Here is a 23,032-nt window from a genome sequence, read left to right on the forward strand (position 1 = left end):
CCCGGTTCCTCACTGAGCGTCTGTTCTGTCATCTCTTTTCAATTCCAGTGTTCCCTCCATCAATCTGACCAGCTGCAAGTATGAGAGCGGTGAGTCTGAGACGCTGCCGTGTCCCTTTGGGTCAGCCCACCACCAGCAAGCTCCTTGGCCGCCCGTTCAGCCAGGGAGGAGTGCTGGTACCAAATTTCCACTGCACAGTCGCTTTTGATTTATGTATGTATTGGTTGCAAGTGACTGGGACTCCTGCGAAGAAAAGTACGGAGTTTTTCACACTTTATGCTGGGCTGTGCTCTGCTTTAAAGAGACAGAAAACATGCAACAGCAGTGCAAGCCCTCAACACCCCCCACCCCCTTCCATCTCCAGTGATGTGCTCCAGGGAGCTGGTCCCCTCTCCTGTCTTGTGCTGTACTGCCACAAGCTTGATCTTAACAGACTCCTGGCATTTGGTCGATGTTATTAGCCAGTTTGCTAATGACTGTTCTAGCTGTGCAACCACATTTGTGTTGTCGAGAGCCACAGCTGGTCAGCTGCACAAGGAACACGGGGTTTATAGAGGAACAGGTGCTGGGTGCCTCGCCTAGGGCCATGCTTGGGCAGTTTAGTGATGGGAGGCAGATAGGGACCCATGGCAAGGGCTGATGCAGCAGTCTGAGCACCACAGAAGCCAGAACCATTTCACAATGGTTCCTACCGTGCATTGACCTTCATTACCTCCCCAGACCTGTGAGGGGCCAAATTCAGAACTGGCACTAACACAAACCATCCTGGCAGCGAGCTTCTGCTCCAGAGCTCATGTGTTCTGCTGCCAAATAGCTTTTGATTCCAAAGATGAAACTCATACCTTCAGAAGGCTTGTATCCGCCCCTGTGGTGTCAGACCCACGGCAGATTCAAGCCTGCTGTAGTTGAGGAGGGGCCCTGGGATGCCAAGGCACGTGGAATGACAGGGCTGACAGCTCCCAGTACACCTGCAGCAAGAGGCTGGGGTGAACTTAACCAGTTAAAGCTGCTGTTTCTAGCTTTCTGAAGGGTCCCACCAATTACCCTGCATCTCTTGAGAGTGGAACTGCAGGCTGGAGAGGTTTGTTCCATGCTCTGTCCCTGGTTACTTTGGGGATTCAACAGTCCCTGGTACTTATGTCCTCTACCTGGCCCCTTGTCATCTGCTTGCTTTGGTACAGTACGCCGGGCAGCACAGTGCTGTGGGCTGAAAGAAGTGGGAGAAGATGAGGAGTGGACAGTGTATTGGACGGACTACTCGGTCTCTCTGGAGCGCATCATGGATATGAAGCGTTTTCAGGTAAATGCCCCCATGTAAATGCTGCCCAGCAGGAAGAGCTCAGGAAGGAGGGAGAGATGGGGGGTTGTTAATGTAACAACATATTACAGAATGAAACAGAAGCATCCAAACTAGTACCCATGCCCCCACTTCTGCATCGGTTCCAGAGGGCGCAGGTTCACAAGCCTTTACTTCTGTTGTGTCTCTGGTACAGTGCCATCAGCAACACTTTGGCAGTTAGTAGTGAGAAATGGAAAGCTGCCAAGCCTTTTAATGTAGCATGAAATAAATGGTTCTTGATGACAAACGGCTCCCTTCCTGAAGCTGTTATATTCTAGTGAGGGAGAGCTTCAGGGCTGAGATGGAATGAGCAGATAAATCACACTGGTGAAGTTCAGATAAAGCAGCTGCAGCGTGACCTTGTCCCTCAGCAGGCGTTCAAGGCAACTGCAGGCCCAGCTTCCTGTTCTGCGTGCCGGTTTCTCCACATGCAGGCTTTCCTCGAGGGGGATCCCTGCTGTTCCTTTGCTGATTCTGGTTTTTTGTCTGCACCTCTTTCAGAAAATCAACCATTTTCCAGGCATGATAGAGATCTGCCGTAAGGACTTGTTGGCTCGCAACCTTAACCGCATGCTCAGGCTTTTCCCCAAGGAATACAATATCTTTCCCCGCACTTGGTGCCTGCCAGCTGAGTGAGTGATGTGCATTAATGCAGCTGAGAACAGGGGTATGAAATGTGGAAGTGGGAGCCTCTATGCTTGACAGCCAGGGCTGGGATGGGGGGGGGGCTCTCTGAGACCTCATGTCTCAGTCTGGGCCTTGGTAACCTTCCCTGGAACTGAACAGAGTGCTGAGGCACTTTTCTAGTTATGCACATATTTAATTCCTATTAGACCAAATTAGCCCGTGGAATGGCATCCTCTGCGGGGTGTACCTTGCTGCTGGCAGACTGCATGCCAAAGGACTAAACCTGGGGAGAGGGACCCACCCAGAAAGCCAGAAGGCAGTGAGCGAGTGGGAAGTGTAAATCTGTGTATTGGTGGGAGGTCTTTCTGCAGCAGCACCAGGTGAAGGGGGGGCGACAGCTGCAGCGCAGCGTGGCAGGCTGCCTTCCCCCACCACCTGGTTCAGCAGCCATTGCTTGCCTGGGAAGGGTGCAGGACAGCGGCACAAGGTGCTTCCGCTACCCACGGCTGTGGTGGCTGTCCTCACAGCCCCCCACCTCTGCTGTCCGCTGCAGTAGAGCACACTGATGGTGGAGGATAGTGGGAGAGCACAGGTCACTGTGCTAGTACATATACAGTTAGATGTAAACCATCACCAAATTGCTCGAGCTTCGGGGCAGAAGGCCTGGCTTCTCTGATCATATACAGGCAAGCAATGATAGAAATGTAGCTGAAGGAGACCAAAGCACTCAAAGTTTGTGTGGTTGTAAGGAGACAAGATACCTAATCTTAACAGATTTTATTCTTACCATTTTCTGCAGACCTTGAAATAGGGCTCCCGGCACATGTTCTGTAACTGCACTCTCCTCATAGAATCATAAGAGTCGTTGAGGTTGGAAAAGACCTCTAAGATCATAAAGTCCAACTGTTAGCCCATCACTACCAAGTCCACCACTAAACCACGTCCCTAAGTGCCACATCTACACGTCTGTTAAATACCCCCAGGGCCTCCACCACTTCCCTGGGCAGCCTGGTCCAGGGCTTGATGACCCTTTTGGTGAAGGTATTTTTCCTAATACCCAATCTAGACCTCCCCGGTGCAACTTGAGGCTGTTTCCCCTCGTCCTATCGCTTGTTACTTGGGAGAAGAGACCAACCCCCAGCTGTGCTGCAACCTCCATGGTTAGAATGATTTTCTTAGTATCTAACCTAAAGCACCTTTGCTGAAATACTGGAACTTAGTACTTCTGTTTGCACTGGCCTTGGAGAACAGTGGTTTGGCTGCATTTTGCTAATGGTGTGTGATGTCCAGGAAGGCTGTTGCCATGTGGCCTCTCAGTCTGCCTGTTTCTGCGGAAGACGGACCTATTTTTCAATCTTTCTTTCCAGGCTGCATTTCCTGGGCTCTAATTGCTCTGGGCACTGTTGTCAGGGATTTTTCCTGCTTTCCTTCCTCTTTCCCTAAATGTGGTGCCCACTAGAGAGATCGTGCTTCTCCATCTACAGCAAAATAACCAATTGGCTTGATTCTTCAAAGCACTGTACTCCCACTGGAGCTGCTCCTGAAGAGCAGCCGTGTAATGCAATAGGTGTGCTCAGCTCATGAGCCTCTGCACCCTTCTTAGAATGCTCCAGCTGCAGCCTTCTGCCTGCTTGCTAATGAGCTGGCATAAAAGGGGGTGTAAAGACTTGTGACTTCCTCCTCCCTTTGTAGATAGGGCTTGTTTATTTTGTCCTGCTCTCTCTGCAGCAGCAGAGCCAAAATCTTACTGGGTCCTGTATCCACAGTGGTGACTACCCACTATTAACTTCCCAGTAGAGGTGGAGATGTGCACAAGTAAAAGGTGGAACCGAGAGAGCTTTGTCAGGTCACACAAGGACCAATTTGTAACTCATGTAAAACAGGAACAGGTGTGGTGTTCCTCTGCTGCAGAAGTTTGGTCTGTACTGGCCTGCAGCACCATAGGTTGAGTACTTAACTGTATGAGAGAGTTCAGAGGCTGGTTTTTTGCAGCTTGTAACAGTCACACCTTCCTTGTGCAGCTACGGAGATTTCCAGGCCTACAGATGCACAAGGAAAACCAGAACATTCATCTGCAAGCCAGAGAGCGGCTGCCAAGGGAGAGGTGTCTTCATAACACATAATTTAGAGGAGATCAAGCATGGAGAGCATATGATCTGTCAGCAGTATATCTCTAAGGTAATGGGGACAGTCTCCAAATATGGGTGGAGGACTGCAGCCTCCTCGCTTTTCCAGCATCCCCCATCCTGCTTGTGTCCTTTGCCCTGCCATCTTCCCGGATCTGCCAGGGGCACCAGGGTGGCTGCAGCACAGCAGAGGCACAATGAAAGCTTGCCTTTCTCCTCGCTGCTGAGCTGCCAAGGAGCAGCACAAGCAGTGCAGACAGAGCAGCCATCCTCAAGGAATCGGCAGCACACCTAGCAATAGTTCTTTGTCTCATGATTGCTCCTGCCTTTTTTTCTGACAGCCTTTCCTTATTGATGGCTTTAAATTTGACATGCGTATCTATGTGCTGGTCACATCTTGTGACCCGCTGAGGATTTTTGTCTACAAGGAGGGTCTTGCCCGGTTTGCCACCATGAGGTACATTGATCCCAGCAGCAGAAACCTGGTAAAAAAGGCAAGTTTCAAAAAAACCCGCATAGTATCTGTATGTGTTAGTGCCTAATTTCTCCTAGGGGCATTCCAGACCTTGAAGAAGCAGGGACTGGTCGGTTTCATGGGACCCAGCTTTCTTCTTTCCTGTTCTCCCATCCCTCTATACCTCCTCCTCCTCCTCACAGGAGGTATTTCAGGAGTGTCTGAAGTAGATCTACTCCCAGGCCCCACATTTGAGCTCTTTACTGGCATTATCACAGAATCATGGGTTTTTTTCACTTGGAAGGAACATTGGAAGGTCTTGAGTCCAACCTTCTCCTCAAAACCGGGTCAACAATACATTCAGGTCTGGATTCTTGGGGTTTGTTCTTCCTGTGATTCTGTGATTCTTGGGGTTTCAGTCAGTCAGGTGTTGAAAACCTGCAAGGATGGAGACCCCACAGTGCCTCCGGGCCACCCTCCTACTGCTTCTTACCCTTACAAGCATTCTCAAGTTTGCACCATTCTCAAGTCTGCCTGTGCTTCAGGCAGAAAAGAGGGGCCTGGGTATTATCTGGTGCCTAGGAGAGACAGGGAGGGGAACTGGGAAAGCAAGGTGCAGACTATGGCCATGCCCATCTGCAAGCAGGGGTCTGTTAACCTATAAAATCCCAACAGAAGATGGACTGTAGTGTTGGATTACTGTGCTATGGTCACAGGCTGCCCTGAGATACTGGGCTTCTGGCTGTCTGCCCACTTCTTCCAGAGCTGTGCATGTATATACTCCGCCTCGCCACAATATGTGCATGTCTTGGAGAGGTCTTCTGCTTTCAGTGAACAAAGGGAAGATGAAGAATCTGCAGAAATTTGCTGCAGCTTCTGTCCTCGGGAGTCCCTTGTTTATCTGTGAGGCCTTGGCTGGAATGGCATTTGTGGCGTTGACTCCTGTGCCTTCCACCAGAGAGGATAGAGCTCTGTTAGCTCTAGCTTCTGGCTAGAGAGCAGATCACCAGCATAGTTAACTCCTTGCCAAAAGTCACTGCCACAGAGGGGAGACAGAAGTGGGCAGAGCTGGTGGCTAGGTTAGTGCTAATGGGGCTGTTTCTGTTTACACTTTGTGGTTAAGAGTAAATTAAAGTCTCTTGTGGTTCCTCTCTCAGGATGATATCTGCATGCATTTGACCAACTATGCCATCAACAGACACAATGAAAACTTCGTCCAGGATGACATGATGGGCAGTAAGAGGTACTGTCTTGTCCAGATCCTGCAATGCCCTGTGCACATCCTGCAGGAAAGCTCCATTTGGGACACTGGTTTACTTTCATCTTTGTTTGGGACAAACATGGTATCACAGGTCAGCTCTTACTGTCTCCTGTCCTCCACACAGGAAACTGTCCACCTTGAATGCCTGGATGACAGAAAACAGCTATAACACAACAAAACTCTGGGAAGATATTGAAGATATTATTATAAAGACTCTTATTTCAGCTCACGCTGTTGTGAAGCACAATTACCAAAGCTTCTTTCCAAACCATACTACTGGCTGCGCCTGCTTTGAGATACTGGGTTTTGATATTTTGCTAGACAGAAAGCTGAAGCCATGGCTGCTAGAGGTGAGGAAGGAGTCTCCTACTGTGTTGAAACAACTTGAAGCAGCAGATAGCAGAGGGCTGGCTTCTCTCTGGGAGGTTCTGGAACAAGGGGTGATGGGATAAACAGAACTCGTTTGATTAAAAACGGTCATCTCGTTCACAAAATTATACGGGCTGTGAAGACAAGTAGCCAAGCAACCTGCTGTAAGCTAGGCAGGATCTAAGAGCCTGTTCCCTGTACACGCTCTCTAACAGCAGGGAGTTTCCTGAACTTTAGGACTCCTTGATCTGTAACAGCATCCTGAATTTATGATCACTGCCCTGCTCCTGTAGTCCTGCGGCGTGGGACCTGAGTGACCTGTGGTGCAGATGGGCATTACACTGCAGGACAGGACCAGCTGCTGCATGCAGCCTCCTGCTTTTTGTTGCTGTGACAGGGAAGAACAGACATGGAAAGTGTGCAGTGGGGCAGGCTGGGGCCAGCAAGCTGGCTGCCGGCAGCACTTGCTGGGAGCTGGGAGTTGCCAGGTTAAATTAGCTGCTTGTTTTGGCAGGTGAACCACTCTCCCAGCTTCAACACAGACTCTCGCCTAGACCGTGAGGTGAAGGATGCTCTTCTCTGTGATACCATCAGCCTGATAAATGTGCATGCCTGTAACAAATGGAAGGTGCTGGAGGAAGACAGACAGCGGGCAAAGGAACGGCTCCTCCAGGCCCGTCAGACTCCCCGCACATCCAGGTATTGCTCTTCCTCATAGTGCTGCAGGTCCTCAGTGGGAAAAGATGGGGCATGGCAGAGCAGGAAAAAATCAAGGCTGTCTGTCTCCAAATTAACCCCCCAGAGGCTGTGGTGCTATAGAACCTCTGAGAAGACATCTCTGAGGCCATCTGCATCCTGCAAGGAAGAGTCTGGGCTTGTCTCTGGGCGCTAGGAGATCCAAGAGGCCTGCGGCTCTGGGCCTCATAGAGAGTCATCCCCATCGAGCTGTGCTTGCTTGTCATGTCCTTCAGTGGCTGACAGGCAGTGCCAGCATCCCTGGGCTCACGGTGACTGCTTCAGGGACCAAGAGCACCCAGGGGCACAGGGCCCTTCTCCAGAGCAGGGATCCTTTCCCAGGGCTGAGGGGCTTCCCCCCACTTCTCTGTCTGCATGTCCTTTCTTGAGGCCATGTTAGATAAGTCTGCTGCCCAGGCTTTTCCTGCCATGCAGGGTGAGGCAGGAACTCCCTCCAGCTCACTTTTTAATTAGGAGACCTGAGATAACGCTGGGCTGGAGACCATGTGCGTGTTGGCTCTGGACTCTACCTGTCCCTGCAGCCTGGGCTGCTCCGAGCTCCCCACTAGCAAGGAAAGCTCCCAGCAGCATGCAGTGCAGCAAATATGCCTTGAATAAGCACATTTTAACCAAACTTCTCTTGTAACTGGGTTAGTTGGGTGAAAAGGCTGAGGAGCAAGGCAGCAGGGGAGAGATCTGGAAATGCTTCACCAGCATTCTCCAGGTAGAAGATGAAGTGCAGGTTGTGTTGGTTCCCTGCGGTGCACCTGTGTGAAACAGGCTCCGAAATGGGGAAAGATGGCAGAAAGCACTAGCGAGGCCCTTGTCCCTCAGCCAGTACAGCACCTGGAACCTCATATCGCAGCTCCCTGCCTGTGCTTTCTCCCAATTTGCAGACGTGAGGAGTTAGAGAGCGACCAGGCTGCCTGGCTGGCTCAGGCAGAGAAGTATGAGAACTCGCACTTGGGTGGTTACCGGCGCATTTATCCAGCATGTGGAACAGAGAAGTATGAGCCATTTTTCAAGCAGAGCAGATCCCTCTTCCAGGAAACAGCATCATCCAAAGCACGAGAGGAGTGTGCCAGGTACGCTGCTCTGCAGAAAACCCACTCCTCACAAGGGTGGCATAGCGACTGCTTGCTTCTGATCCCTTCTTGGGAGCAATTCTGCTGCTTAACAGGTGTAAGCAAGCTGGTGAGAGCTGGAAAGAGCCCACATGTGCTATGTCACCAAAGCAAAGCAACTTCCTTTTGCATGTACCCTTGAAAGGCAAATGTAATATTCCATTGACTTTTGGACTCTTGAGGCACCATGTCACAAGGATCCTCCACCCTTCTGGCAGGCACAGCCTAATTCAAGGGCATTTCTTACAGCAGTGAGAGTCTCTCTTAAAAGCACTCCTGGCCCATTTCTTGGCATGCTTCTATCATGTCTATTAGAGAACTCCTGACTGCAGTAAAATGTCCTTGGATTGAAGGCCTTGTAATAGCTTTTTGCCATTATGGCTTCTATTGAACCAGTGACTAAGACTACTGTTCTACGGCAGGCAGCAACTGAAGGAAATCCACCTGAAAAAAGAAAAGTTGGAAGCTCTTACCAGGAAGAAGAAAACAAAGAGGAAGGAAGACCTGCATGGAGAGTCAGCTGGGGACAAATCCCAGATCCATAATAAAACCAGAGCTCCTACAACCCACCTCACCTACAGAAGCACGAAAGCATGGGACAGAAAGGTACCTCACTCTCATCAGTCATTGTGGGGCTCTCAAAGGCAAAAACGTGGCTCTGGGAACAGTGCTGGGCTGTGGGTATCTCCGAAGGAACAGAACTATGAGGTTTGGCTCGCCGTAGTCCGGAGAGTTGACAGCTTGTGCTGGCAGGTACTTGCAAGCACCCATGTTCTCCCTTCCCTGTTGTGCTTCCATCAGGATCTTTATCCCACTCCACCTCAAAGTCTGTAATTCACCTTAGGGCTTGGAGCAGTCTGTGGCTTTATCTCCCTTGCACATTATGATAGCTTCAACTTCACTGTAACTTGGGTCCTTCTTTCCTAAGATACAGTGTGTGCAGTACGACTCTATGCAACCCCAGAATATTGTGGAATATGAGGAGAAGAAAAGAGTCAATGCTCTTCAGCGGCGTGAGAACCTTATCCGACGCCTGGGCATTATAAATAAGCTCTCCCAGCTGCTCCCCACAACCAACAGACCAGCTGACACCCAGAGGTCCTGCACCATTATCTCCAAGAGCCAGGTGACTGAAGGTTGCCCAGATCCATCCTGCAAGGCCAACACACGAGCCAGCCATTTGCGGGGGGATTGCAAGGAACAAATCATGGGCATTGAGCATCTCTGGTGCGGCTCAGTCAAATGAGAGCCAACATAGTGTCTGGGTCTGTGGGTTTTCATACAGTTACCAGCTTTGTCCCTTTCCAAATGGGCACACTGGGAGTGTGACAACTGGCTGCATAGAGCCCCTGAGCACCTTTCCCTTGAAGATCCCTCTCTTTGCTATTCCAAAGAACAGACCACAGGGATGTTGCCTTTTGGATCCCGCTGTCCCCAGCACACAGCTTAGCGTGAGCTGCTGCTTCAGGGCAGCAGTGTTATTCTCCTAGCTGAATCAAATTAATTCCTGGGTAGGCTAGGAGCACCGACATGCTAGGGGCGTGGTAAAGGAGCACACACAGCAAAGAGGGACTGAAGGGAAGTGTAGGGATGCCTAAAAAACCCATAAATAAGTCTTCAGGTGAATTCTGCAGACAATGCCTCTCCCTAAACATCTTGCTTTCTACACTACACCGTTCCCCACACAGGGAAGGTGATTATGTCCACTGCACGTGTTCAAATGCGAAGTTAGGGCATGTGCCCAAGCCCCGTAGGACTCAGCCCTCGGTCTGGGGCTCCCCCTTCAGTCACCCTTGCTCTGCAAGAGCTGCTGTGTCCCACACTGCCACAGTGTGCAGCTGAAGAAAGCTGGGCTTCCAGAGGATTGTGCCACGGGAACCAGGCTTTGGACCTAGACATCTGCGTGGGTGTCTCAAGAGTCTTTTCGACCACACCGATTCCCAAACCAGGCTACTGGTCTAAAGCCAGACGAGGAGGAAGGCCACAGTCTGTGGTCTGTGGTCTCCACTAGGCTACAAGGATTGTTTGGGAATGCTGATGGTGGCTGTTACCTGCTGTATTGGGGAAGGGTTAGTTCTGGACCTGTAGTTAGTGAAACCCCCTGCAAGGTCCACTGCCTCTTCCAGTGACACTATCTGCTTCCAGAAAAGCCTCCTGCTCCTAGCTGGAAGGGTGACACACCTCAAAAGGATGATGACAAACTCAGGGCACCGGAGTTGCAGGAATTATTCAGGACGTAGGAGTCTTCTAGTACTTTACAAGAAATTGGAAGTGGTCCCTTAATTTAACAAAAGAAGTCTAAGATGGGATTTGATTTGTCAGAACTGATGGTAGCTGCCTTTTCCTATACCAGACAAAGCAGAACAGAACCCCAAACCCAAACTCTGCCTAAAGTCTGGATAATTCTTTCAGCAGTGAAGGATTATCTAGGGGTGGGTCAGATCCTTCATCACTGAGTCTTCCCAGCCCGCTCTGGCACATTTTTCCACAAACCCTGCTCCAGCTCAGCCCAGTGCTATGAGCAGAGGACATGAGGCTGCAGGCAGATCAGGCAGGCGGCTGCTGTGACCCCTTAGATGATTTGAATCTGGCAGGGTGACCGTGGTGTGCCTGGGGAGAAAGCACAGGGCAATGCTTTAGCAAGTGCCTGTAGATGACTAGAGAAGACTTTTCCTTCCCGTCTCTTCCCAAGGCCTCTGGAGCTAAGCTGTGGCTGCTTTCTTTCCTTCCAGCCACAGTTTCTCTTGGATGCCCTCAGAGGCCAGAACACTCACCACTTAGTGATGCTCATCCCGCTCTCGCCCCTGGGAGGTGCAGTCCGGCCTTTGGGACAGCAGCTTGTACACAAATTTAGAGCCAAAGCCCAGCCACCAGCTGCCCTGGGCTCAGATCCTGCCACCGCGGGCACCTTCTGCATTCAAGGCCAGAGCATCCTTTACCATGAGCAGCACAATGCACTGCAGGGCCTGTGGGCACAGGACAGGGGCTGGCTGTGGGGCCAGGCAGGATGGACAGCAGCAATTACCCAGCCCCGCACCGAACCCAAGGGGCTGCAGGCGAGAGGCCAGTGGCTCCCTGGTGCTGGAAACGAGGCAGAAGACTGTAAGTATCACATTCCCTTGAGTCTGTCTGCATTGTGCGGGGATCAAATCGGTGGCCCGGGGCTGTGGGTAGCCATGGGAGCTGTGGGATGTTCCTGGGCTTGCCAGGATAGGAGGAGTGGGTGGGCTGGATGGAGCTTAGAATCCCTGGGGTGCTCAGACCCTGAGGTGGGGATGCTGTACTCTTCTCTGGGAACTGGTGGACACTGGAAGTCTCTGACTGAGGCTGGTAGTATCCCATTTGCAGGGGCAAGGAAGAAAGTGGGTTGTTTCCCAGTACCAAGGATTGATGTGTTGGGAGAGGGGAACGCGAGAAGCCCAGAAGTACTTGAGAGTAGGGTCAGAAGTGCAGCAGATGGGACATCTGAAGGGGCACATTAGCTGTGGGAAGTAAGGAGGAGATCTCAGTGACACAGCATGGCCCCCCGCCCCTTCCCAACCTCACCATGCTGATCCCTGTTGCCCACAGCCCCGCCTGTCGGACCCTGCCTACAGGGCTGCACCCACACTCCCACCACCTCTCCATGTCTGCCTGTCCTCTTCCAGGTGAAGCTGGTGAGCTGTCCTTCCACTCAGGCAACTGTCCCCCGGGGTCCCCGGTCAGCACTGCGGAGGCCACAAGCGACGGCACCTTCAGCCACGTTGCAGCTCAGGAGCTCCCCATCTCCGCTGCTCGCGTGAAGCACACGTGTGCCTCGCGCCACGCCAGCGCCTCGCGCCACGCCAGCGCCTCGCACGCTCGCAGCCTGACAAGCGCAGGTAGCGCAGCGGAGGGGATGCCCACGCAGGGCCCTCCTCCCCGTGGGCGCTTGCCCAAGAACCAGGGCAGCTGGACGGGCCCGGTTGCCCCCAGCCAGACCCGGGGCCGGTTGCTGTGACCATAAACCGGGGCCCGGGCGCCAGCACGGGTCCCACTGCCTGTCCCGGGCCGCTTTACCTCTGTCTGCCGCCCTGCCCGGCAGCAGCCGAGCGTCCCCCCCGCCAAAGGCACTCCCGGCCCCCCCGGCTGCCCGGGACCCTCGGGGCCGGGCCCGCCCCACCGCCGGCCCCGCCCGGTTCCCGGGTCCCAGCCCCGGTCCCGGCCATGGCGGCGCTGCTGCGGCGCGGGCTGCGAGCGGTCGCGCTCCTCGCCGGGACCCCGCGGCGGACGGCGGCGGCGTGGACAGGGGACACGGAGCCACCGGACCCGGTGCTGGAGGAGGCCGAGAGGTGCGGGGCGGCCGGGCAGGGCACGGGAACGGGACCCGGGACGCGGGGGCTCACGTCTGTCCCCGCAGGGCGCGGCGGCGGCGGGTGGCGGCACGGCTGCAGCGGCTGCGGCGGGAGCTGGGCGGGGAGCGCGGCCCCCCCGAGCGCACCCTGACCTGGCAGGCGATGGAGCAGATGCGGTGAGCGGCGGGACCGTCTCCGGTGACCGGGGCCCCGGTGATGGGGGCCCCGGTGACCGGGCCCGTGCCCGCAGGTTCCTGCGGCAGGAGCTGCCCGAGGAGTGGCCGCTGGAGCGCCTGGCCCAGGGCTTCGGCGTCAGCCCCGACGTGGTGCGGCGGGTGCTGCGGGGCCGGGGTTGCCCCCCGCCGCGCCGCCGCCTGCGGCAGGACGCCAAGGCGCTGAGCGCCGCCCCGGGCCCGCCATCGGCCGCCGGCGCGGAAGTGCGCGCCCCCGACGGGACGCTGCTGTACCGGCTGCCGCGAGGCCGGGGCGGGCCGGGGCCCGGCGCGCAATAAACGGCTGGAGGGGACCCGCCTCCCGCGCCGTTTCCGCCGCGCCGGCCATGGGCTCGGAGGCGGCACGGCTGCTGGCGGCGGCGGACTTCGCTGCCAGAAAGCACAAGGCGCAGCGGCGGAAGGACCCCGAGGGCACCCCCTACATCAACCACCCCATCGGTGCGGAGCCCTGCCGGGGGGGAGCCCCTGGACCCCCTCCCGACCCTGGGAGGGAGTCCCCGGGATTCCCTTTCCACTGCCCCAGAGAGCTGCCCGGCCCCGGGACCCCCCGCCCCGGCCCCTGGAGTGAGCCGGGCCCCCTCCACCATCCCGCATCCGACTGCCGGCAGAGCTCCTGCAGCGCCCCCCCCCTCCGTATTCGGCTATGGGGCCCCCCCCCCACGCCGTCACCCCCCAGCGGACAGTGCCTATGGAGGCTGCTGTCCCCACAGCCCCCCCCCGGCGGCTGCCAGCCCCCCGGACCTGCCTGCCCAAGGCTGTCACCCCACAGGATGTGCCAGCGGGGTCTGCACCCCCCACCCCCCCAGCCCCGGGCACTGCCCAACCAGGGGGATCACAGGGGACCCCTCGCTGCCCATCTGTCACCCCTGCAAGCCACTGCCCTGGCCCGGACCTGCCTGCTGCCCCCCTGCACCCCCTCCCCACCTCTCTGCTCTGCATCACAGGCGTAGCCAGGATCTTGGCCCACGAGGCTGGTGTGACAGACCTTGTCGTGCTGCAGGTAACCCCCTGCCCACTCCCCACCACGGTGGGGGCCTGGCCCTCGACCCCCAACTGTCCCCTCCTCACCCCAGGCCGCCCTCCTGCACGACACGGTGGAGGACACAGACACCACCTTCTCCGAGATCGAGGAGCAGTTCGGGGAGGAGGTCCGGCGTGTCGTGGAGGAGGTGACTGATGACAAGACCCTGCCCAAGATGGAGCGAAAGCGGCTGCAGGTCGAGCACGCGCCAGGCAGCAGCCCCCAGGCCAAGCTGGTCAAGCTCGCCGACAAGCTCTACAACCTGCGAGACCTAAACCGCTGCACCCCGGAAGGTACGAGCCCGCACCAGGGCCTGGCCGCCAGCACCAGCCCGGGGCACCCCAGGGGCTGCCCCCACCACAGGGGGGCTGCTCGGGCCGTGAGCTGGGGGTGCCCCTCTGCCCCTGGGCCGGTCCCTGCTCCCTGCGCGGCGCTGAGGGATGGCCGAGCCCCCGCTCCCGAGCCTGTCCCGGCGGCGGGGGACAGAGGTGTCACAGTGCTGGGAAGGGCCGGCCGTGCCAGAGGAGCGGGACCCCCGGCGGATGCCCTGGCCCACTCAGCCGAGTCCGGTGGGGGCACGCTCGGTGCCGTAGGCAGCGCCCGGTCACGGCCCGCCTCCTGCCCTGGGCGCGGCGGCGGCCCAGCCGGGGCCCTGCTGGCACACAGTCCCCGGGCGGCCCCGGGGGGCGGCGGCGGAGCCTCCTCGGGCTGCTCCCCCGCACGCACGTCTGTCCCCGCAGGGTGGTCGTCGGAGCGGGTGCAGGAGTACTTCCGATGGGCGGCGCGGGTGGTGGCCGGTCTCCGCGGGACGAGCCCGCCGCTGGAGATGGCGCTGCAGCGGCTCTTCGAGGAGCGCGGCCTGGCCCTGTGACCGCCGGGGCCGGGAAGGGCGGGCGGGCCGCGGCAGCCAATAAACGTGCGCAGAGCTGGTTGTCCCGCCTTCCTGTGATGTTACGGCGCAGGGCACTTCCGCCGCGGGGTTCCGCCGGCGCCGCGGCCGCGTTCGGGGGTTCCGGGGGTCGCGCCGCTCCCCGCCGCCCTGCCATGGCCTTCGCCGGCCGCCGCGACGTGCCCGAGCCGCCCGACTTCGGTATCCTGAAGCGGCTGGCGCGGGACCAGCTCATCTACCTGCTGGAGCAGGTCCGGGGCCGCTCCGGGAGGTTACCGGGGGTCGGGGTGGGCCCGGCGGGGAGGCGGGGCCGGGCCCCGGAGGGGTCCCGCACACCGGGAGCGGCGCTGGGGAGGCGGCGGGAGCGGGGTCGACCCGGGAGGGGCCTGGTACCGGCACGGGAAGGGGGCTGGGCCCCGGGGCCGGCGCCGAGGGGCAGCCGGTGTGGCATCGGCTCCACGCCCGGCCTGCCCTCAGCTCCCCGGGAAGAAGGACCTGTTCATCGAGGCCGACCTGATGAGCCCTCTGGACCGCATCGCCAACGTCTCCATCCTAAAGGTACCACGGGGCCGGGGCGGGCAGCTACCCGTGCTGCCCACACTGCCCACACTGCCCATGCTGCCGGCTCTGCCCACTCACGCCCCAGCCTCTCCCTGCAGCAGCACGAGGTGGACAAGCTGTACAAGGTGGACAGCCGGCCGGCCCTCAGCACCAGCGACCAGTGAGTCCCGCACCGCCGCGGCACCCCCATGGCTGGGCCAGGCTGGAGGGATCTGGGGAGCGGGCGGGAAGAGGCAGGGGACAGACGGGGAGGGGGCAGGCAGGCGCCTCTTCCAGCTCAGGGTTTTGCTCCACTGGACCAGACCAGTCCCAGGGAAGAGCTGCTGAGGGAAAGGGGCTGGGGAACACGGAGCTGGGTATGTGGGGCTTCTCACTCCCCTCTGTGATGGCAGGTTCTGTTTCCTTGTCCGGCCGCGGATCAAGACGATGAGGTACATTGCCGGTGAGTGTCAGCGGCCGAGGGGCAGTTTTCTGTTGCCCACTGTCACTGGGTGACATCTCAGCCCCGCGCTGGGACTCAGGCTGCAGCTGCCTCGTGGTACACACAGGTGTGGGGAGCATCCCGCTCTGTGTGGGTGGCTCTGGGCTACCAGCGTCAAGTGGGCTTGAGAAGTGTCGTAAGTAACTAAGTGCAATTTGCTGATCAAAGGGGTTTTTAACAAAAGGAATGATCTTGCTGTAACAGATTTGAGAATGTTTTGTCTAGTGAGAAAAGAGTTAACTGTTAACCATGAGGTTGGAGATGTACCTCCTCAAGGCCAATGTTAAACCATAATCTCATGTTACTATGACAACTTTGTCTTCGTCTAGACTTTAGTGTAAAAATAGTGTTTGTAACGTACAGCTTCTTGCTATGGGACTGAGAGCATAACTGTTTGCTTAAACCGGCCTTGAAGATGAGAATAAAAGGGCTGTGTTACTTGTCGGAATTTGTGAGCCTGGATGGAGCTGCGACTCCCCGGCTGCCCAGCGCTGTTTTTGCTTTCCTGCCTTAATAAATACTTAGTGAATTTATTTCGGACTCTAGCTATTTCAATTTCAACTATAACAAGAAGGGCTTTTGGTGAGTCTGTAGCCTTGGCAGATGGGCCCCACGCCTGGGGTTTTGCTTTCTGTCTGAGGTATTTCAGGTTCTGTGAGATGCAGGACCCTGGGCTTCATCAGACAAGAGGAATTGTGTCTGTTCAGGGCAGTGGGCAGCCTTTGCAGAGTCCGTGTGTTTTTTGTCTGTAGATATTGTCAATGCCGACAAGATGTCGGGGAGGAGCAGGAAGTACAAGATTATCTTCAGCCCCCAAAAGGTCAGTCTGACCATGCTCTGCTGCCAGTTACCCCACTGTGCTGTGTATGCCCGGCCTTTGTGCCTTCCACTCCTTTTACAGACACCAAAAACTTCTCTAATCCAGAAATGCTTAAAACTAAATATTGTGATGCCTGGGAATGAGCTGGTCCCTTCCATCACCAGATCTTTTTTGCACACTTGGAGCCTGGCTGGGCCCTGAGGGTCTCTCCTTCTCTTCCAGTTTTATGCTTGTGAGATGGTGCTGGAGGAAGAGGGAGTCTTTGGTGGTGAGTGGAGCTGTGGTGCCTGCCCCTTCCCCTCCCCAAGGGCTGGCTTGCAGTAGCTCTGATGCTGCAGAATCCCAGTTGAATCCCAGTACTGGGTTCTCAGTGCTGGCAGGGATGGGAGCATGGGCAGGAAGTGCAGGTTCCCTTGAGCCTGGCTGCCTGCCTGCAGGCAGGTGTGCGCCCACCATAGCATCGGTGCCTCTCCTCTGTCTTCTGGGAGGAGAGAGGGTCCTGTTGTGAATCCCTGTGGAAAGGCTCTGTCTTTCTGCTCCCCACACCCATTTGTGGGGCCGCTTCTGCCAAGGGCTGGGTAACTGTAGCCTTTCCCTGTCCCAAACTCAGATGTCACCTGTGATGAATGGTCCTTCTACCTGCTCCCCCTGGATGAAGACATCATCAGCATGGAGCTGCCTGAGTTCTTTCGCGACTACTTCTTGGTCAGTGGGATGCTGCTGCGGGGATGCTGCCTTTCCCTTGACCATCTGTTGGGCTCAGGACAGAAGAGCTTTGTTCACAGAGCTGATGCATGATGTCCTGTTCAGTGTGCTCAGCGCTTGCAGCAGGGCCTTGTCTGCTGTCTTGGAGTGGCTTTTGCTGGAGGTGGCTGCTCTGCTCTGTCAGGCTGTGATCCCTCCTGTCCTCCACATACAGCTCCCCCTGTGCTGGCCCCTCCTCTGCTCCTTCCCGAGTAGCTTTGGGGCATCCCAGAACATTCCTGTGCATGTTCTTCCTGGAAGCGCCAAGCCCAGGGCACGCTCTGTCCCCAGTCCATCTCTAGCCAGCTCCCCTGACGTGGCAGCCATTTCCCAGCCAGCCTGCCCAGACTCACTCCCCAAGTCTTCTGATCCTTGCAGGAGGGAGATCACCGCTGGATCAACTCCATCGCTCGAGCCCTGCAGTTACTGAACTCCCTGTATGGGCCTTTCAGCAAGGCCTATGGAATTGGCCGGTGTGCCAAGGTATGGCCCACACTGCTGGGCTGGCACACAGCGATGGTGCATGAGGGGCTGGTGCTGGGGTGGGCTGTGGCTCTCGGTGGGGGCCTAGGGCTGTTCCCCCCGGTGCTGGCACACTCTGCCTCTTCACAGATGAGCTACGAGCTGTGGCGGGACCTGGAGGAGGAGAGTGAGGGCGATGGCCAGGGCAGGAGGCCTGAGATTGGCAACATCTTCCTCATGGACAGAGGTAGGTTGGAGTGAGACGGGCAGTGGGCAAGGGCTGGCCGAGGAGAAGCAGTTTTAGCTGGCAGCTTGCCTGGAGGGGCAGGGAGAGCCTGTGCTGGCTGCAGGGAGCAGCGGGAGGCGCGGGCTGCTGCCTGCAGAGGTGGAGGCTGGGCAGGGCTGTGGCGGGCAGGCGAGGAGCGGGAGGGCAGCCGGGGTGCTGGCTCTCATTGCAGACACGGACTACGTGACAGCGCTGTGCTCCCAGGTGGTGTACGAGGGGCTGGTGGACGACACCTTCCGCATCAAGTGTGGTAGGTCACTGGAGAAGGCAACGGGGCGGCACAGGGCTCCACACCTGCGTAGCGAGAGTCTGTGGGGTTTGTGCCTGGCATCATCGGGCCAGGGTCTGCGTGCTGCAGCCCCCACTGCCCCCGGCAGGGATGGCCCTGACTTTGGGTGCTGCTGGAGGCCATCTATGGGGACAGCTCTCGGTCTGACCAAGCGGTTGGGTGGGTGTCCCCTGTCTCTGCTGCCTTTTGCAGCAGGGCCGACATGTGTGTGTATGTTACTACTACTGGGGCAAAGCAGCTCCTCATCCTTCCCTGCAGGGAGTGTGGATTTTGGGCCAGACGTCACCTCTTCTGACAAGAGCATTAAGGTTCTGCTCAATGCCCAGGACAAAGTGAGTTTTCACGTGCCGAGCAGGGCATTTCCTCCCCTAAGCCTGATGAGCAGGGAGTGGCTGGGTGCTGCAGGGCCTTGGAGCAGAGGTTCGGATGGGGCAGGGCACAGAGACCAGAGACACAGTCTACAAGCACAGCTTGGCTTCCGTAGTCGGCAGAGTCCCTGCATGCAGGGGTGTGTCATGGCGAACAATTGGTATTTTGGGGCACTGACCCCCGCAGCAAGGATACCACCTTGTCTTGCTGCTGTTCAGGCTGCTAGCAAGAGTCACCCCCGGTGTTGCAGTGCTGGGGGCTGTGGCTGGCCAGGCCCTGTGCTGGCACGGGAGCACAGGGCACGTGCACGGCACCGACTGCTGCGGTGCTTTCTGCAGGTCTTCAGCCAGATTCGGAATGAGCACTTCTCCAGCGTGTTCGGCTTCCTTAGCCAGAAGTCGCGCAACCTGCAGGCACAGTATGACGTGAGTATCACCCCGGAGTGTGGGACACCCATGGCGCCATCCCTCTGCAGCCAGGTCACCTCCCTGGATGCTCTTTCTTGTAGAAGAATGGCTGCAGAAGTGTGGCCACAAAATCCCTAAGGATCTGCACAATCCAGGCCTGGAATTAGAATAGGCCTGGCATTAGAATTGTGCTGAAGTTGTTGTGCTGAAGTTTAGAAGAAAGTGGCCTTGATCTATTCTTGAATCCTGAGACCAAGTAACTTTATTGTACTAACAGGCCATGGCTGTAACAAGCTGCAGCTGTTAGGGAAGACGTGTGCAAGGCCAAGGGAGATAGAGAACGGAATGTAGATAGAGGGAGTAACAAACCGCAAGGCTAAAACATAGCTAACGCAAATAGCTGCATGGACAGAATGCTTGTACCAATCATGGTAAATAGTGGTGTGTGAGCAGCGCGTGCTTAGGGGCTAATAACCAGTTATATGTTTGCTTTGGGAGCATGCTTGTGTATTGAGGCTATATAAGAAATGTTAGAAGCCAATAAAATTGAGCAAGATGCGTAACTCCTATTGAGTAATTTCTTGACTCTGGCAGACCCCTCTCCCAACACTTTCTTCCACAGCGGCGCCGCGGCATGGACATCAAGCAGATGAAGAACTTTGTCTCCCAGGAACTGAAGGGATTAAAGCAAGAGCATCGCTTGCTGAGCCTGCGTAGGAGCTGGGGCTGGGGAAGCGGGCAGGGAGAGGCCCTCGGCTGCTGCAGCGGGTGCCTGGGCTCCCAGGGAAAGCAGTGGGGGTGGAAGGGTACTGCTAGTCCCCGCAGGGGTGGGTTATCTGAGGAGTGGGCAGGGTAGCAGAGACTGTTAGTATGTGCAGGTGTCCACAGTGGGGCTGGGGCTGAGGTGACAAGCTGCATGCAGAGCTCGTCACTCCTCCAAAGCATCTATCTTTCTTGGTTATGCAGATATTGGTGCTTGTGAGTCCATCATGAAAAAGAAAACCAAGCAGGACTTCCAGGAGATGATCAAGGCTGAACATTGTGAGTGCTGTTCCCTGTCCCACATCTGTTGCTACCCCCATCCCAATCCTCACTCTGCCACCCTCCACTCCAACCCACAGCCCCACTGCCCCAGGCCTGGGCAGCCTCACAGCTGGGTGCCCCCTGTGTGCACACAGTCCTTCCAGACTGTTTGTACTGGGGTGGGTCTTGAGATCCTAAATAGGGTCAAGCCGCGTCCTCAGAGGACTGATGCATGGTGGGGTAGGAGGCCCAACACCGCAAGCCTGCGCCGTTCACTCCCTGGGGCTTGGGGAGGGAGGCTGAGCCCAGACTCCAGCTTGCTTAGCTGGTGGGTGTGTGAAGTGGGAGTGGGTGAAGTGACACTGCCTCCTGCCCTGCCACAGCTCTGCTCGAGGGCTTCGACATCCGTGAGAGCACCAGCTTCATAGAGGAGCACATTGACCGGCAGGTGAGACCGTGCTGAGCCGGAGGAACGGGCTTCTCCGGCTGCCCCATGCCGCTGCAGGGACACGGGGCCCGCAGCAGCTCAGCCTCTGCTCCCACACAGGTGTCCCCCATCGAGAGCCTGCGCCTGATGTGCCTCCTGTCCATCACAGAGAACGGTGAGGTGTCTGGCTGCGCTGGGCAGGGAGGGGTGGCACTGGGACCCCCCAGCCTTGGTGCAGAGCTCACCTTGATGGTCCTCACAGGTCTTGTCCCCAAAGACTACCGCTCGCTGAAAACCCAGTACCTGCAGGTGCGTGTATCTGGGGACTCACAGCAGAGAAAGCATTGCATCAGACCGGGCTTCCCCTCCCGGCTGCTGCTCGCCATGAGGTGCCAGGCAGCAGCGTTCCCTAGGGATGCTCAGGCTGTCTCTGCAGCACAGCCCTGGCCCGCACAGGCTCCGCATGTGCCCCGAGCTCTGCCTGCCCCTGCCCTTTGCCTGCTGGGCTGCTCTAAGCAGCCTGCACCTCCCCACAGAGGTGGCACCCTGCTGCCTCCCCACGTGCAGCGGGGGCTCCGCACTGATCCGGCTGCCCTCTTCCCCAGAGCTATGGGCCTGAGCACTTGCTGACCTTTCACAACCTCAAGCGCATCGGGCTGCTGACCGAGCAGTCAGCTGGAGAGACCCTGACTGCTGTGGAAAGCAGAGTCAGCAAGCTGGTGACGGACCGCGCTGCCGGTGAGAGCCAGCTCCAAGTCCCCTGGGAGCCTGGGCTGTGGGGAGCCCTGCGGGTACCTGCCCTGTCGGGAGCTGCTGTTTTGGCGCTGGCTGGAAGCAGGGGGCAAACATGGGCACTGCTGGCACAGAGCACATCCCCAGAGATGGTGCTGCAGATGGGGCAGTGGGCTCTGCCTGCGGGGGTGGCAGGGCTGGTGGGCACCGCTGCCGGCTCTCTTCTAGAGCCAGCAGCTCTGCACGTCCCTCTGCTCAGCCACGCTGTGATTAAGCCAGAGGCTCTGAGCTGTTTCTCCTTGTTTTCCAGGAAAGATCACAGATGCGTTTAATTCTTTGGCCAGGAGGAGCAATTTTCGAGCCATAAGCAAGAAGCTGGGGTTGGTATGTCCTTGTGGGGCTGCTGGCCTCCGCGCTGGTGCCAGAGGAGCTCTGCTCAGTCTGTGCCCTCGCCTGGGTCTGCAGGCTCAGCACCCCCAGAGACACGCACTGCACGGGGCCAGAGCTGCTGCCACCTCTCTGGGCAGTGGAGGGGCTTCTCCCCTGGGCAGGGGGTCACTGTGGGCTTCCTGGCATGCCTTGGCTCTGGGCTTCACCAGCGTGATGAAGAGCTGGGTGCTTCAGCCATGCTGACGCTTGCCTCACCTGCAGAGCACTCCGGCCCTGCTCCAACTGCATGCAGCTGCCTGGCACAGGGCAGGCGGCTCTGCGGCCTCTGTCCTGGGGCAGTGGGGGGGTCCTGGGGTGATGGAGAGGTGACGTTTCCATTCCTGTCCCTCCAATGCACAATCTGCCTGGGTTTTGTGTTTGCTGGTCCTGGGGTGGCAGGGCAGGAGGTGGGGGCAGAGGCTTGCTCAGAGCGTCTGTCCCCCCGAGACGGGGTCAGGGAAACCCTGAGCAAGGCTGGCCCCGCACCCAGAGCACCACATGTCTCTGCAGATTCCCCGGGTGGACGGAGAATATGACCTGAAGATGCCTCGGGACATGGCTTACGTTTTCAGCGGGGCCTACATCCCCCTGAGCTGCAAGATCATCGAGCAGGTGAGCCCCCCTGCCCCTGGAGAGCACCATGCTTGTCCCCCTGAGCCCCGGCCTCCTCCTGGGGTGTTCTCTGGGGGCCTGCTGCCCGGGGCTGGGGCTGGTGGTGGTCGTTGCTGGTCAGTGCCTCCCGCTGTGCTGGTGCGGCCCCGCTGAGCCCCCCGTTGCCATCCCTCAGGTGCTGGAGCGCCGGGGCTGGCTGGGCCTGGAGGAGGTCGTGCGGCTGCTCAACGGCAACGAGTTCTCGGTCTCAGGTAATGCCGGGCTCAATGGCAACGAGTTCTCGGTCTCAGGTAATGCCAGGCTGGGGGCAGGTGGGCGGGGGGCGGTGGGTCTGACAGCACTCTGCCCCATCCAGACAGCAGCGTGGAGGACAATCTGGCCTGGGAGTCCCAGCGCATTGTCCTCGCTGTCTTCCTGGGGGGCTGCACCTTCTCTGAGATCGCTGCGCTCCGGTTCCTGGGGAAGGAGAGAGGTAGGAGTTGGGGGGGCTGCTGCCTGCTGAGGGGCAGGGGGTGGGCAGGGGCTCCTGGGGGTCTCGGCGCAGCGGCCGTGCTCAGTGTTGGCACTGGCTGAAGCCCCTGTGGCGGGGGGCGGCGAGGTCTGTGGGTCCCCCACACACTGGGGGAGGGGGGTATAGCCATGCCCCAGCCCTGGGGGCTGGCAGGGCATTGCCGGGGCCTCTCCCCCAGGGTGCAAGTTCATCTTCCTGACCACGGCCATCACCAGCAGCGCCCGGATGATGGAGGCCATGATCGAGGCCAAGGCGTGATGCTCGGCCGCGGGGGGTGGGGCTTGGCTGCCCTCCGCCCCCCAGCGCCAATAAACATCTCTGCAGGCACGGATCCGGCTCGGCTGGCGCTGCGGCCGGGTGGGCCGTGCCGGTGTGGCGAAGACCGGGG

The 23,032-nt window shown here is 57.8% G+C and overlaps 3 protein-coding genes across 4 annotated transcripts; all 3 read left to right on the top strand.

Annotated features, from left to right (window-relative positions):
* Window positions 1–72: 72 nt before the first annotated feature.
* TTLL13 (tubulin tyrosine ligase like 13) lies at window positions 73–13,519 on the top strand. Its single transcript, XM_056347392.1, has 16 exons — window positions 73–89; window positions 1,182–1,300; window positions 1,841–1,971; window positions 3,988–4,144; window positions 4,434–4,586; window positions 5,704–5,789; window positions 5,932–6,157; window positions 6,691–6,875; window positions 7,808–7,996; window positions 8,458–8,641; window positions 8,964–9,161; window positions 10,768–11,516; window positions 11,606–11,895; window positions 12,099–12,345; window positions 12,414–12,524; window positions 12,599–13,519. Exons 2-16 carry the CDS (start codon window positions 1,280–1,282, stop codon window positions 12,858–12,860), a joined length of 3,189 nt encoding a protein of 1,062 aa, XP_056203367.1. The 5' UTR covers window positions 73–89; window positions 1,182–1,279; the 3' UTR covers window positions 12,861–13,519.
* Window positions 12,908–14,195, top strand: HDDC3 (HD domain containing 3). The gene is made up of 4 exons (XM_056347393.1): window positions 12,908–13,019; window positions 13,526–13,581; window positions 13,655–13,895; window positions 14,041–14,195. The coding sequence occupies exons 1-4, from the start codon at window positions 12,908–12,910 to the stop codon at window positions 14,193–14,195; spliced, it is 564 nt and encodes a 187-aa protein (XP_056203368.1).
* VPS33B (VPS33B late endosome and lysosome associated) lies at window positions 13,755–22,971 on the top strand. 2 transcript variants are annotated; one of them, XM_056345022.1, is made up of 24 exons: window positions 13,755–13,895; window positions 14,343–14,742; window positions 14,969–15,049; window positions 15,151–15,212; window positions 15,445–15,494; window positions 16,286–16,353; window positions 16,576–16,621; window positions 16,964–17,058; window positions 17,476–17,580; window positions 17,710–17,806; window positions 18,018–18,095; window positions 18,393–18,466; window positions 18,842–18,928; window positions 19,533–19,623; window positions 19,877–19,951; window positions 20,317–20,381; window positions 20,481–20,535; window positions 20,623–20,669; window positions 20,966–21,098; window positions 21,403–21,476; window positions 22,032–22,133; window positions 22,309–22,423; window positions 22,489–22,605; window positions 22,823–22,971. In XM_056345022.1, the coding sequence occupies exons 2-24, from the start codon at window positions 14,377–14,379 to the stop codon at window positions 22,900–22,902; spliced, it is 2,163 nt and encodes a 720-aa protein (XP_056200997.1). In that variant the 5' UTR covers window positions 13,755–13,895; window positions 14,343–14,376; the 3' UTR covers window positions 22,903–22,971. The 2 variants fall into 2 exon arrangements, with proteins under 2 accessions (XP_056200997.1, XP_056200998.1); XM_056345023.1 differs by having other exon boundaries at window positions 22,309–22,384.
* Window positions 22,972–23,032: the final 61 nt, after the last annotated feature.

The sequence above is a fragment of the Falco biarmicus genome, chromosome 7 (assembly GCF_023638135.1).
Source record: "Falco biarmicus isolate bFalBia1 chromosome 7, bFalBia1.pri, whole genome shotgun sequence".
Classification (NCBI taxonomy): domain Eukaryota; kingdom Metazoa; phylum Chordata; class Aves; order Falconiformes; family Falconidae; genus Falco; species Falco biarmicus.